This window comes from Gopherus flavomarginatus, chromosome 8 (genome assembly GCF_025201925.1).
Source record: "Gopherus flavomarginatus isolate rGopFla2 chromosome 8, rGopFla2.mat.asm, whole genome shotgun sequence".
In the NCBI taxonomy this organism is placed as follows: Eukaryota; Metazoa; Chordata; order Testudines; family Testudinidae; genus Gopherus; species Gopherus flavomarginatus.
In genome coordinates, this window is record NC_066624.1 from 103,362,489 (window position 1) to 103,377,162 (window position 14,674).

The window sequence follows — 14,674 nt, forward strand, 5'->3', positions numbered from 1 at the left end:
TTTTAAATGTCCCCATATAACACCATGATCCATGCCTTGTGTGAGTAACTATAATAATACAGTAAACAAAAAAATGACATAACTAAAACTGAAGGCAAAGCATAGTACTTCCAGTCTTAAGTATCTATTATGTACCTTTTTTTAAACAGGCAGTAGGTAGCAGTAGGCTATAATCTGTCAGCTCCTTCTACATTAAAATATTTTATGTACATTTTAAGGCATAATACTCTTTAAAAGACAAAACAATATGTCAGTCTGTCTCTGGATGATTCTAGTTTGGCTTGTTTCTCAAATGAGAACCAGCCACACTTACAGAAATCTTCATACCAAGATGTTCTAGGTAGTTCCACAATGATGTTACCCAGTAATCGAGCTCTGAAAGAGAGTTTCTGTCAACAAAATGGGAACTTTTGACAAAATTTAGTTTTTAATGCATGGTTCACAGGGCAAAGAGGCTTTTCCTTTTACATATTTTATAACAACTATGCATCCTGAAGATCTCAAAATGTGAAAGATTTAAAGATGTGTGCAGCTGAATAAAATTAGATGTTTCTGGAGCATTTCAGCTTCCAACAAATAAATGGCAAAAATGATAGCACTTAGAAATAGAGCTGGATGAATAAGTGATTTTTCCGTTTGCTGGTTGTACCAAAAAAATGGGAGGAATTTTGAGTTGACCCAAAACTTTTTTAGACAAAGTTCAAAATAAAAAAAAATGGCTTGCTTTTTCTGTTAAACTTCATTGAGGTTTATGTAATCAGTTGTTTTGAATCCAAAAATCAATCAGTCCGAAATCTTTCATTTTTAAAATGTTGTAATAAAACATAGGTTAAATTTTTTGGATGGTTTTTTTATCTGAAACAATTCAGCAAATTTAACACAGTCAAATCTGTGGGTTTTGGTGGAAACAAGTTTAAGATGAAAAATTTCACTATGCTCTGTGAATTGTGGCTCTACATCACTGAAACCCCTTAGGAATTCTGTCTTTTTACACTGCAAACCATTCCACACAAACAAAATATCAGAAGCTGCATCACCCTGGCATTTTGATGTAAAACGAAGAAGTTTTACACCAATCATAGACTAAAATTTACTAAATTATGGGAGAAAGAAAGAAGGGGCCAAGGAGTCATGAGTGACCAAGCTGGTTTATTTTATTTTGTATCTATAAAATGGATCTATGTAACAGGCTCTGAGCACATGAAATAACACTAAATGAACTCAATCGCTGGATACACCCAGCTCCCCTGGGAGTTACTTTGAGTGTCCCTACCCCTTTGGGGAATCTGTTCAGCATTAACGAACGCTGGCTTTACAGTCACATTGGAAATCAATTTGAAACTCTCCTGCTGATTTTCAAAGATTCCTGGACATGTTCCACACTTCGTCTCAGACCTCATATTCAACTATTTTTTCCCCCACATTCTGCTTCTCTAGTCTTGGCTTTTTCTCTGCCCCTTGCAGCAGATTTCCTGAATAGTTTGATAAATGGGGATGGAGTTGTTGCTTTCATCTTGTTGTTTATGGGGCTCTAGCTAGAATCTCATTTGATGGTAGTGTGCCAACTGCTGTTGTTCCCCCATCCAACTAATTTCTTTGGAATGATATCCCTGCCCGTGGTTGTAGTCAGTTACAAAAATCAAAACACTGTAAAGCTAGCACTATTTCATCTTTTTAAAATATATAATACAGAGCTTCACTCGAATTGAAAGAAACAACCAACAGATTTTTAATAATAGAGTAGAAATGATGCTACTTTATATACATCACATATGTAGCTTGCATGAGAGCAGAAAAAAGTGTGTGGAAGGATAATGTACCATTTTCTTTTACAGAGTAACAGGCTAGCTAGAGATAATGAATTAAGAGAAAGTGACAAAGAGCAACTCCGTGCAATTTGTACACGAGACCCTCTGTCTGAAATTACTGAGCAAGAGAAGGACTTCCTTTGGAGCCACAGGTATAAAGAATCATAAAGATGGGGTTCTGGAATTCTGTAACTTCATAAAACACACAATTGACTTGAATTCTGACTTGTTCACGTGTTCCGCCTTGCTGTGGTTAGCATTTTAGGAAAGCATATATTAGTTTTATTTGTCTATGGAGGAAAGCTGGTGATAGAAGTAATCATTAAGTGCCTCAGTTCTGCAGACTTACATGCCTGGACAGATACCTGTGCCATGCAGAGCCTTGCTGACTTCAGGGGGACTCTGCAGGCATAAAGATAGATAATATTTTGGCATCGAGGGCCATAGTCTGCTGTGATCAAAGTAAATCTACTTACTGTTTACTTCTAGTTTGTATATGCAAGTTAAATTTTTTTCTCTTTTACAGACACTATTGTGTAAATACCCCAGAAATTCTACCAAAACTACTTTTGTCTGTTAAATGGAACTCTAGAGATGAAGTAGCCCAGGTAATATACTGCATTCAAGAAACTTTGCTAAAAGACATCATTTTAATCACAATATTTTGATTTTTAAAAACTATTTTCCTTCAACTTGCATGACAGTGAGCAATCGTTAGAATATGTCCTGCTCGTGCAACCCATTGGTTGGTGTGTGTTCTGTCCCCCTCTATGCCTGATCCACAGATGATATGGGTCTGTTACAGCTAATGGCTCCAGAACCTAACTGTTTAGTTCAAGAGACTTATGCTTTTACCTCTAGAGGTCCCCGGTTCAATCCCTGCTATATTTCTGACTAGTGAGTTACACTGGGTTGACATTACTGACCATGGAATGATCTGAGGTTGTAATTCTTACTATAGCTTTTTTTAATAATGGATAAAATGTTTAGCAGGTTGTAGTTTACATCATTAGTCGTTTGTGAGAGCAAAGAGTAAATTCAATTTTTAAATAGGAAAAGGATCACTGGTCTTACATGAGTCTTTCACAATTATTGTTTTGTCCATGCAACTGCTTAAAATGTCTGGATTATGTTGGGTGGTTGTTTTTGTTCCACACAGATGTACTGCTTGGTAAAAGACTGGCCTCCAATCAAGCCAGAACAGGCAATGGAGCTTTTGGACTGTAATTACCCTGACCCAATGGTGCGAGCGTTCGCAGTTCGCTGTCTGGAGAAGTATTTGACAGATGATAAACTGTCTCAGTACTTAATCCAGCTAGTACAGGTACCCTAGTTTGTTCTGTTAAATTAGAGGTTATGTATATTTCTTGACAATTGTTTTTAATTGTTGCTTCTTAAATCTGATGTAGCAAGAAGAAAGAGAAGAAATCTTGACAAACGGTAATTCCCTAGTGATTCTGGGGAATAGATAATAAATACAGTAGTTGCAACCTTGAAAGATCAAACCTGGTTTATTTTACTGTAAATAGGATATGAGATGTTAGGACCCTGTAAGGAGATACAGAGCTGTTCTGCTGATTCACATTGGCAGCCAGACCATTTGTCTTTCTGTAGCATGAACTGGGCAGGTTCCCTGAAGAGGCAATTATAGAAACCTTAGCAAAATGAGGCTAAAATTTGGTAGGTGTCAGTTAAGTTAACAATAAAGGAAATGTCATATAGGTGGTAAGTTTGGACCTTATCCAGTGTGTGTACTGTTAGTCAGGGTTGGAACAATACCTGCTAACGTTTACAAACTCTAAAATATGAGGGCCAGACATTCTTGAGTTATAAAATCCTTTTCCAGAATGTGGCTCTTCTTTTATGTAGTATGTGTCTGGATGTATATTATCCATGGGAATATTTGTAAAATGAAAGCTACAGTTCCAAATTCTCATTTCTTCTTGCCCATAAATAGGTTCTGAAATATGAGCAATATTTGGATAATCTGCTGGTGAGATTTTTACTCAAGAAGGCACTGACCAATCAAAGGATAGGACACTTTTTCTTTTGGCACTTAAAGTAAGTTTGTTTGGGAAGTTTTTTGGGTAATGGTGAGTTTCCACCAAGTTATATCACAGTAGTTAGAGGTATGAAATGTCAGACTAAAATGTCCTTTTTTTTTTCTTAAGCTATTACCTACTATAACTTTTTTTTTGTTTTTTTTGTGTTTTGTTCTCAATATAAGCAGCATTATTCCCCAAATAAAATTAGTTCTCAAATCTGTAGTCAGTTTAGGTGTCGAAGTTTGGAAAGATACAGAAGATGATAAACTACCTTTTTTTTGTTGTTGTTGTAGTAGTAGTAGTAGTAGTAGTAGTAGCAGCAGCCAGCATTGTATCTAAGGTAGGAATGTCATGCACAGGGCTTGTCTACATCAGAAAGTTGCAGCGCTGGTGAGGGAGTTACAGCGCTGCAACTTAGGAGGTGTACACATCTGCAGGGCACCACCAGCGCTGCAACTCCCTGTTTGCAGCGCTGGCCGTACTCCCGTTTTGTCTCGGGTGTAGAGGATCCAGCGCTGGTGATCCAGCGCTGGTAATCAAGTATAGTCACTTACCAGCGCTTTTCTTGACCTCCGTGGAATAAGCAGGTATCCCAGCATACCTGAGGAAGCCTCTGGTAATCAAGCTGGTCTCCTTTCCCGGTTTGCTCTCTCGTTCCCCGAACCCCGAGCAAGCAGGTCTCCTTCCCTGAGGTTTGCTGGGTGGTTCCGGGAAGGCGAGAGCAAACCGGGGAAGGAGACCAGCTTCGCCGCGGTTTGCTCTCTCGTTCCCCGAACCCCGAGCAAGCAGGTCTCCTTCCCTGAGGTTTGCTGGGTGGTTCCGGGAAGGCGAGAGCAAACCGGGGAAGGAGACCAGCTTCGCCGCGGTTTGCTCTCGCGTTCCGCGAACCACCCTGCAAACCGCAGGGAAGGAGACCTGCTTGCTCGGGGGTTCGGCGAACGCGAGAGCAAACCGGGGAAGGAGACCAGCTTCGCCGCGGTTTGCTCTCGCGTTCCGCGAACCACCCTGCAAACCGCAGGGAAGGAGACCTGCTTGCTCGGGGAACGCGAGAGCAAACCGCGGCGAAGCTGGTCTCCTTCCCCGGTTTGCTCTCGCGTTCGCCGAACCCCCGAGCAAGCAGGTCTCCTTCCCTGTGGTTTGCAGGGTGGTTCGCGGAACGCGAGAGCAAACCGCGGCGAAGCTGGTCTCCTTCCCCGGTTTGCTCTCGCCTTCCCCAAAACCCCTTGAAGCCGCCCAACAGCGCTGCAGTGTGGCCACATCTAACACCACTTGCAGCGCTGGTTGCTGTAAGTGTGGCCACTCTGCAGCGTTGGCCCTATACAGCTGTACTAATACAGCTGTAACAACCAGCGCTGCAAAATTTTAGATGTAGACATGGCCTCAGTCACTGAAGAGAACTGAATTCCTTCTCTGCTGGGCTAAGGGTATAAATTTAGGGCCCCATACTCCCTCAATCCACAATAGATCTCCTACTGTTCTCAGTGGAAGGTTATTCAAAGATCAATAACTTTTAATTATTATTTATTTGTTCAGGACCTCATTGCATTTAGTATCACTAAGAAAGTATGCTCCCCTTTAAGAGCACCATTCTTCACTGGTCTTTCTCCTTTAGCCTCTCTTCTATTTCTTTCAATCTTTCCTGTCCTCTAGTTAATATTTCCTGAAGCAGCCACTCTGGCTTTACTGTATACTTATTCTGTTCCTATGGTAAGATCTTTGTTGCATTATATCATACTTAGTCCTGCCATGAGTGTAGAGGACTGGACTAGATGACTCTCAAGGTCCCTTCCAGTCCTATGATGCTATGTCATGATCATTGTTCCACTTTGTCTTTCTACTTAAATCACTGCTGAAAGTATAATGAAAAGTTTTAAAAAAATAGGTGGTGATGTTGAAATTTAAATTAAGATTGCTGAGGAGTTAGTAACTGGGTATGTACCAGGTGATTATCAGCAAATTCCACATGAAGATAGCCACTGTAGATAATTAGCTCATATCCATTGCTTGCTTTCTAAATTTAAGATATTTCAAATTACTTTTATATGCCAAAGCCTTTTAAAATTGCCTGTTGAAGAATGTAGGAATTATATGTATTTTATGAATATTTTTTATATACATATGCACATCATGTGGGTTTTGAGTTACTGTACTGCTGGCGAAAGAGTAACTACGTTAAATCAGCCATAGTTAACTAACTTCTCTAGGAACCAAAAGTTAATGATTGAGTGTAGACAATCCCAATAGACAGTTCTCAGATGGACAGTGGAGCGGATAATTCCTTGGAGGTTTATCTCCACTAATGCTGAATTGGCTTGACAGGCCCCATTGCAGGGGAGTGTAAGAGCTCCACTTGACATCCTTAGAGTTTCTACACAGGAACTTTCAAACAGAGAGATTGAATATAGTTGAAAAGCTGAGCTTCTGAGTCATAGGGATAGAGGGTATGCAGAGAAGCAGGCAGTAACTCAGTCCCTGGGAAAACAGGAAGGGAGTCAAGGCTAAATTAGGCCTACCTAGTTGCATGAGGTAAATGCTATGTTTGGGCAAAGCTGTATGCTTTTATTGTTTTTAAACATTTTCTCTTTGCTTGTGATGGTCCTCTGGATGGATAAATCATACTGTTTAGAACAAGCTGTTCTGTCCCTGTGTTTACCAGGGGATCACAGCTCCCAGAGTGGGGTCTACAGCAGAAACCAAAACCAGTTGGACCTGCTGAGGTAATATGGGGAGTAAGCAAGAGGCGCTATTGCCTGGTCTGTTCAGTCAAAAGTGGGCTGAATTGTGGAATTCCATTCTGAGAAGTGCAACTGCAGGCCTGTCCCTTGGAAATGGTGCCCACTGAGAGAGAGGGCACAGGGACAGCATCAGCCCTAAACAGTAATACTTATAAATGTTTTTCTTTTTAACTGAAAATCTTCTTTTGATAGGTCTGAAATGCACAATAAAAATGTAAGCCAGAGATTTGGTTTACTTTTGGAGTCCTACTGTCGAGCATGTGGGATGTACCTAAAACATTTGAGCAGGCAGGTGGAGGCTATGGAGAAACTGATAAACCTCACAGATATTCTCAAGCAGGAGAAGAAGGATGAGACACAAAAGGTATTACTGTTATCAGAATACAAGAATTAAGAATGTTTAAAAGTAGTTTAATAATAATTGGGTCTTTATTTGTTAGTTAAAACAGAGTGGTATTGTTTACTCCAGTAAATAATAAAATTCCTTACCAGGTGTTGGAGATATTTTTACTGTACCCATTGTTGTTGGCCAGTTGAGTAGGTCATTTAAATAGAAGTTATGTCATACAACTATTTTCAGGTAATATAAAAATAATGCTTCAGTTCTGGTGATATGTGGCTAATGTAGGATTGTTTGTTTTGTTTTTTTTAATACTTGCATTACACAAAATTACAGCTTAAATCAAAATTAAAACCCAGCATGTATGTACATCTGTCTCATATAATCAAAAAGCTCTCAAATTAAATGTTTTTACCCTTCAGGTACAGATGAAGTTTCTTGTTGAACAAATGAGGCGGCCAGATTTCATGGATGCTTTACAAGGCTTTATTTCTCCTCTTAACCCTGCTCATCAGCTGGGAAATCTCAGGTATGTTCTTCAATTTTGGAATTTATCAAAATGTTTAAGTAGACCATTTTTCTGAAATGAGTGCATCTTGGAAAAATTTTAAAATTTGCAACTGTACTAAGAAAATTGTATAGTGGATACTTTTTTTTTAACCTTAAGCCAGTATCATCAATAAAACAACTTTAAATGACCACAGAATAATGCTTCAATTTTTGTGAGGAACCTTATTATTTGGCCAGAAGTGATGCTGCTGAAGATTATACACAGCCAGTTCCCTTCTCAGGCAGCACAAGCTAGTGCACTTTTTGCTTTAAGTTTTAAGGCTCATGAATGAAAATTGGTTGTTAACTGTCCATCTTGGCCCATCAGTGTCATATCAGCCATAAGTGTTGGGGGAAGGAAAGGTGAAGAGAGCAGGAATATTACAAAAATACCATTCACTAATGTCAACAATACACTTATTTAGAAGAAATCTTATCTTTTTGTAGGCTTGAGGAGTGCAGGATTATGTCCTCTGCAAAAAGGCCACTGTGGTTGAACTGGGAAAACCCAGATATTATGTCTGAACTGCTGTTTCAAAACAATGAGATCATCTTTAAAAATGGAGATGGTAAGGGCACAAAATACATACGTATCCTGATTAACATATTCCAGAGTTGTGTGTTTATACATTAACTTCTCTTCTCATACCTTGCCTGTTGACATTAAAATTTTTTCTAAATTTGTAGAATACATGTTCAAGAAATAAACATACCTTGTTTCGCTTTGCTAATTAGAGTTTCTAAAGAAATAGGCATGTAAAAAATGAACAGAAACACATGCACAGTATTTTTGTAGCTGTGCTCCTAGGCTCTTATTTTTCAAACACTCATTCTCTCTTATAACAATATTTTGAACTGTTTTTTCCTCTTAGAACATCACTCATGTATGCACTCTGCTTTCTGTAGCATTGAAACTGATTTGTCTAATATTTTCGTACGCTTACCACAGTATTATTTAACTGTAATACTATTCAAATTTTAAAATGCTTTTGAATATTTGCTCCAATTTGTAAAGCCATGTTTGATATCTATCTCATTAATCCAGACAGATTTTAAAGTTGTATCTTAATAATCGATCTTGACACTACCCCAACTCTTTTACATTAATTCTTAAACGTTAAAGGTTGCTTTTAACTTTTGCATAATGATGATACATTTTAGAGAACATAACTTTAGTGAAATACACAGCCTACTGTCCCAGTCTAAAATATATTGGAAAAAACTAAATAAAATGGCATGTTACAAAAAGCTTTTGTTCTGATCTTATAAAATCCACAACATCTGTATGTACTTGAATATTTCAGATTTACGTCAGGATATGCTGACACTTCAGATCATTCGAATTATGGAAAACATCTGGCAAAATCAGGGTCTTGATCTTCGGTAAGCAACAGAGTATTCTCAAGTGGCATTCTTAATGTTTTCTGATTAACTTATTTACTATGGATGGTTCCCTTCCTTTTTCATGAAAAACAATTTTAATACTTAAAATGATTTGTGAGCATGTTTCTGTATGTTATGCTGTAACTTTTATAGCTTCAAGATATCCAAAATATTGGGGTCTGTAAACTGTTCAGTGCCTTATGTGAAAATTTATTTTGGTGGCCTCAGTCCAGTTCCAGGGAATGGCCATCAGTAAGACTAGCTTAAGACCAGCATTGCTGCGGTTCATGGGTTTGCATTACAATTTTATAATGTCAGATAATAGCTCTTGAAATGTATTTTTAAAATTGCATGTGTGGGGTTTCTTAAAATAGGCTTTACTTACGCATTATTCCGTATTATGCGTTTCTGGTAGCACTCAGGTTGTGCTGAATGTTCGTTTTCTGAAAGTCTGAAGACTGTCCTGCCCTTAGTATTAAAGTCTGAAGATCTGTACAGAAATCTGTCTTGATAAATCCACCTACATTCTGAAAGTTCCATTAATGATTATTGATAATATTCAGAGGTATTGGGGAAACCATTAGTAATTTTCAGCTTAAATCTTTTCCCAGTATAAAACTAGGAAATAAATTGCCAGATGTAGTGGCCGCAGAGTCACGCATATTATTGAACTCTTAACATTCTTGCACACTTTTTTCTCAACACTTCTGATAATAAAGCTGTAAGGTTTTCAAATGTATTTTCAGCAGAACCCTATGAAGTAAATCCAATAATAGATGGTATTGATCTGATTAAGGTTACTAACCGGAACATACATACATAGATACTGTCTGAAAACTTGCTCTTTATAAAAAATATTTTTTTTCCTTCCAGGATGTTGCCTTATGGCTGTTTGTCTATTGGTGATTGTGTGGGACTTATTGAGGTGGTGAGAAGCTCTCACACAATTATGCAGATTCAGTGTAAAGGTGGTCTAAAGGGCGCATTGCAGTTCAACAGCCACACATTACATCAGTGGCTCAAGGACAAAAACAAAGGAGAAATGTGAGGTTTTACTTTTCATTTACTTATTCTCCTTTTTAATTTACCTGTTTGTTTTTTGTTTTTTTGATGGAGGCCCCAAAATAGAAATATTTCATACCCCCCTTCTTGAAGTGGGAAACTCAGTCATACAGCGCTACTCTACACCTGGTATTTTTGCTATCCATAGTTCTCCTCTTGAGGTTAAGGCGTTGTGAGATACTGTGACAATACAGCAGTTTTGGCAATTTAAGATATACACTTGCACAAATATATAGTTTAAATCTGAATTTGCACTGGTAGCTTAGAGTGAAAATTTCTTTTCTCTGTCTTTAAAAAAGTTGCTATAATGGTAAGTTTATTTTTTTTTTTATCTTACTACAGGCAGTGTTGTATTCCAAGAATGTTGAATCTCTACCTAGCTTTTTGATTCAGTTCAATGATAAAATCCAAGTAGTCTTGAATTGCATGGCTTTGTTAACATGCATGTAATGAAGATAGTGTATACTAGCTTATTTCTGCACTGCTGTGGTGTTAGAACTTCAGAAGAATAATGCCTCCAGTGTTTGTTTTAAACAGGTATGATGCAGCTATTGATTTGTTTACACGCTCTTGCGCTGGCTATTGTGTTGCTACCTTCATATTGGGAATTGGTGATCGTCACAACAGTAACATCATGGTGAAAGATGACGGACAAGTAAGATACTATTTTTCAAAAACCTCTGTCTAAAAATATTCACTTATGTAATGTGTCATCTTCCATTTGTCTGATGTATAGACACTAATTGTATGGCATATTGGTGTTCTGGATCACAAAATCCACGCAAAAACTAGATGAACTGATGTTACTATGAAAGCTGTTTAAATAAGAAAAATTTTAAAATGTGTAATCATTTTCTCCCTCTTTAAAGCTGTTTCACATTGATTTTGGACACTTCCTGGATCACAAGAAGAAAAAATTTGGTTACAAACGAGAGCGTGTGCCATTTGTCTTAACGCAAGATTTCTTAATAGTGATTAGTAAAGGAGCCCAAGAATGTACCAAAACAAGGGAATTTGAAAGGTAAGCCGTTTTTCAATTGAGCAATTATTTCACATAAATGAAAATATTTAATCAGTTTTTGTATATATTTGGGTATATCTTGTAGCAAAATATCTTTTAGCTATAATAAAGAACAAATGATCTTTAATACTTTGGCTTATTACCTGAATCAAGCTATTTGCTATAAGACCCTGTATAGGTACATGTAGAGCTTAATGTACCTAAGAAACATAATGCAGGCATTCAATTTTACATTAATTCAGTTGTGGGACACACATCTCTTTCCAATTGTCCACCCAAGGATAGATCTTTTATGGTTCTCAGCATTCAAGTCCTGTGGGCCTGATCCTTCAAGGTGCTGATCCACAATTCCCACTGACTTTGCTGGATCAGATACATACATAACCACTTAAGATTACTTGATTTAAAAATGTAATTTTACTCAAGTGTTTAGAACTACAACTGTCCTTGGTAAATTTTACTGGTGACGAGCAATTTTATTTTAATGCTTAAAATAAGTATTCTTCTTAGACTTGCGTAACTCAAATGGCTCAGTAGATTTCCTTAAACGTCCCTAAATAATTCATCTTTTGAGAAAGCTTATGAACCTAAAATAGGGATTTAGAAGCGAAGGCCTGTCTTCAGTTTACCTGGTATCAATTAGTCACTGAAAAATCACTTGAAAATTAACCTAATCTAAGGGCAAATCTACACTACAGCACTATGTCGGTGCAGCTGCATTGATATAGATGAACCACTACAGCGACTCTCCTGTCGGCATAGCATTGGTGTGAACAGCGCAAAACTTGCGTTTCTGGGGCGGAGGTGCTTTTTCACACCCCTGAGCAATGTAAGTTAGATCGACTTAACCAGTAGGGTAAACTTTCCCTAAGTGGAGGACATTTAGGAAGATGATACAATGAAGAAATATTTCCAGTGCTATTGTGGCATTTACATTAAAAAAAAAAAAAAAACACCTCAGTTGGCCTCTCAAACTTTTATAATGGCCCACCTGCGCCTCACCTTCTGTTGCCTCCAAAAAATGAAAGTTGTTGTGGATCCAGTAGCACCTATCTTGAACCAACCAACTCTTGTCTCTCTTTTCAAGGTTTCAGGAGATGTGTTATAAGGCTTACTTAGCAATTCGGCAGCATGCCAATCTCTTCATAAATCTCTTTTCCATGATGCTTGGCTCAGGAATGCCAGAATTACAGTCCTTTGATGATATTGCATACATTCGAAAGACACTTGCACTGGACAAAAGTGAACAAGAAGCTCTAGAATATTTCATGAAACAGATGAATGACGCTCATCATGGTGGCTGGACAACGAAAATGGACTGGATCTTCCACACAATAAAGCAGCATGCCTTGAACTGAAATGAAAGTGAAGAATTCAAAAAAAACTGATAACCCACTTATGGGTGCTACACTGCACTGTTAATACTTGTCAGCAGCAAAGACTGGTTGCATAGGAATTGCACAAACCACAGACGGCATTAGAATTTACAGCAGGAGCAGAGATGAAATATCCAGATGTTCAGGAATAAAAGGGGGGGGGGGTGGGTTCGGATAGCACTAAAACTGTACACTTCAAAATTAAGCTTTCGTGTGATCTGCAATTTCATATTATGCCTTAAACCCAAAAAGGTAAACTTGGAAGATTGGCAGGGGGTTTATTTGCTTTTAATTTGGATAGTTTGGGGAAAGGAAAATCATGCTATCATCAGAAATAGTCCATCGCATATTACAATAGGTCTAGTATCACTTTAAAGATTATGTAGGGTTTCAAAGAGTTGAAAAGGAAGAAAACAGTGTTTTCATGGTTATTAAGATAGTAGGTATAGTGTTGAAATTGAAGGCATTTTCAGCTCAAAGATTTAAAAGATTAAAGTAAGGGAACAGTTTCTTTTAAATTTAGTCAGAGGCATAATATATATTGGTTTTAATTGAACCTTTGACTTCTGGGTTTGTCATCTGCGCTATTTTGAAAGTAGTAGGAAATAAGCCTACTATGTATGGTATTGTCCTGGACAATATTTGTAGAGATGAAATTTGTAGCTTCAAAGAAACTCTGGTCCCCACCATCCCAAATGACTGGCTTAGAATTTGAATGGACAAGATAGGGTTCAGTGCAACAAAACATTATAATGTTCACTTTGGGGTTTGATTTAATCTAACTTGAACACAATAGATTTTTTTCACACGTTTTCCAGAGCCTAGCGAAGGGTTAGTTATTAAAGTTATTGAAAGATTATTTTTATAAAGGCTATTTATATAATAGGAACTATTAATATATATTCTTTATTTACATGATTTGTCCCATATTCACTCACTTAATTTTGCAATCTAGTTCTCTCTGTCCAAGACTCTCATTGTCCATCATGTGACTGATGTTCAGCTATACTCACAGGACCAAATTCAACCCTGGTGAAAGAGTATACAAGTACCACTGAAATCAGTGGGAGATATACCCACTTGTGCCAGAGGTGAACTTGGCCAAAGTCTCTTCAAAGAATCTCAGGCAATATTCTTAACATTACTTTGGGCTGGTCTATAATACCATGGTAAGTTGACCCATGTTACGCTACTTTAGTTACGTGAATAACGTAACTGAAGTGACATAGCTTAGGTCGACTTATTGCAGTGTCTACACCACGCTGTGTTGATGGGAGATGCCCTCCCGCGACATACCTTGCTCTTCTCAGGGAGCTGGAATACAGGAATCAATGGGAGAGCGCTCTGCCATCAACTTAGTGGGTCTTCACCAGACCCACTAAATCAGCACTGCTGCATCAATTGCAGCATTGTGGATCTACCAGTAAGTGTAGACATGACCTAAGTGATATGCTGGCTGTTCAAGGAATGTATGGTTAAACTCTCAGCCTCTGGGTCCACCTTTTCTCTCTTTTTGTTCTTTCCTGCTCCTTTGAAAGTAGCTGCTTAATTCCTATAACCAACACATGAGAAATAAATTTGGATTTTCAAAATGATCACCAGCTACTTACAGCAAATACTTTGGAAACTCACAGCGTATAGAGCTGCCAAACAAACATTTTATAGCATGCATGCTCTTGCACACGCGCTCTGGCTTTTTCATGTGCTCTGTATGAGAATGTGAGAGAAAAATCTAATTGTTGGGCACCAGTTTCGCAAGTATCAAGACTACCAGAGGTTTTTAGATTGTCCTTATGCACAGCTGCAGGCAGAACTTGGGATTCTGAAACACTTTTTTTATAAACTCTTAAATATTTTTGACAATAAGTTGCTAAACCCAGGATTCTGTGGATGACATTTACTCCCGTGTTTTAAACTTGTTAAATTCGCAGCATTTGAAGTGAATTCCAAAAGTCCGGAAGTTTGAGGCGGATGGGTTTATTCGCATGCATGCACGCAGACAGACGTGTGTGTGTAGGTGCCACTCAAAGGAAGTGCAATACCAGATGTAATATAAATGTGCTGTCAGTTGATATTAGAGTATAACTTCATAAATACAGCCTGTACAAAGTACAATTTATTTATAAAGTATTGAGTGGTTGGATTCATTTAGCAAATTGTAATACATTAAAAATGTGCAATCAATTATATTATAGAAGGCATGGATAGCAGTAAATTGAGAATTGTACAGCCAAGGCTTTTATTTGGTCTTAAGACAATTTTGTAATCATTTGATTCCTACAGTTAGTTAAACACACGGGTAATATATCGTAGTAAAACACTTCATGAAAATACAAAGAAATACTAAGATTTGAA

The 14,674-nt window shown here is 37.8% G+C and overlaps 1 protein-coding gene across 5 annotated transcripts in view; it reads left to right on the forward strand.

Moving 5' to 3' along the window:
* Positions 1-14,674, forward strand: part of PIK3CA (phosphatidylinositol-4,5-bisphosphate 3-kinase catalytic subunit alpha) — a 73,658-nt gene extending 58,984 nt beyond the window's left edge. For all 5 annotated transcript variants that reach the window (XM_050965825.1, XM_050965822.1, XM_050965821.1 and 2 more), the window contains 12 exons: positions 1,836-1,960; positions 2,335-2,416; positions 2,968-3,132; positions 3,766-3,869; positions 6,781-6,952; positions 7,351-7,457; positions 7,925-8,046; positions 8,782-8,860; positions 9,734-9,904; positions 10,460-10,577; positions 10,792-10,943; positions 12,031-14,674. In XM_050965825.1, the coding sequence (XP_050821782.1) occupies positions 1,836-1,960; positions 2,335-2,416; positions 2,968-3,132; positions 3,766-3,869; positions 6,781-6,952; positions 7,351-7,457; positions 7,925-8,046; positions 8,782-8,860; positions 9,734-9,904; positions 10,460-10,577; positions 10,792-10,943; positions 12,031-12,301 (1,668 nt within the window). In that variant the 3' untranslated portion in view covers positions 12,302-14,674. The remainder of the gene's footprint in view (positions 1-1,835; positions 1,961-2,334; positions 2,417-2,967; positions 3,133-3,765; positions 3,870-6,780; positions 6,953-7,350; positions 7,458-7,924; positions 8,047-8,781; positions 8,861-9,733; positions 9,905-10,459; positions 10,578-10,791; positions 10,944-12,030) is intronic.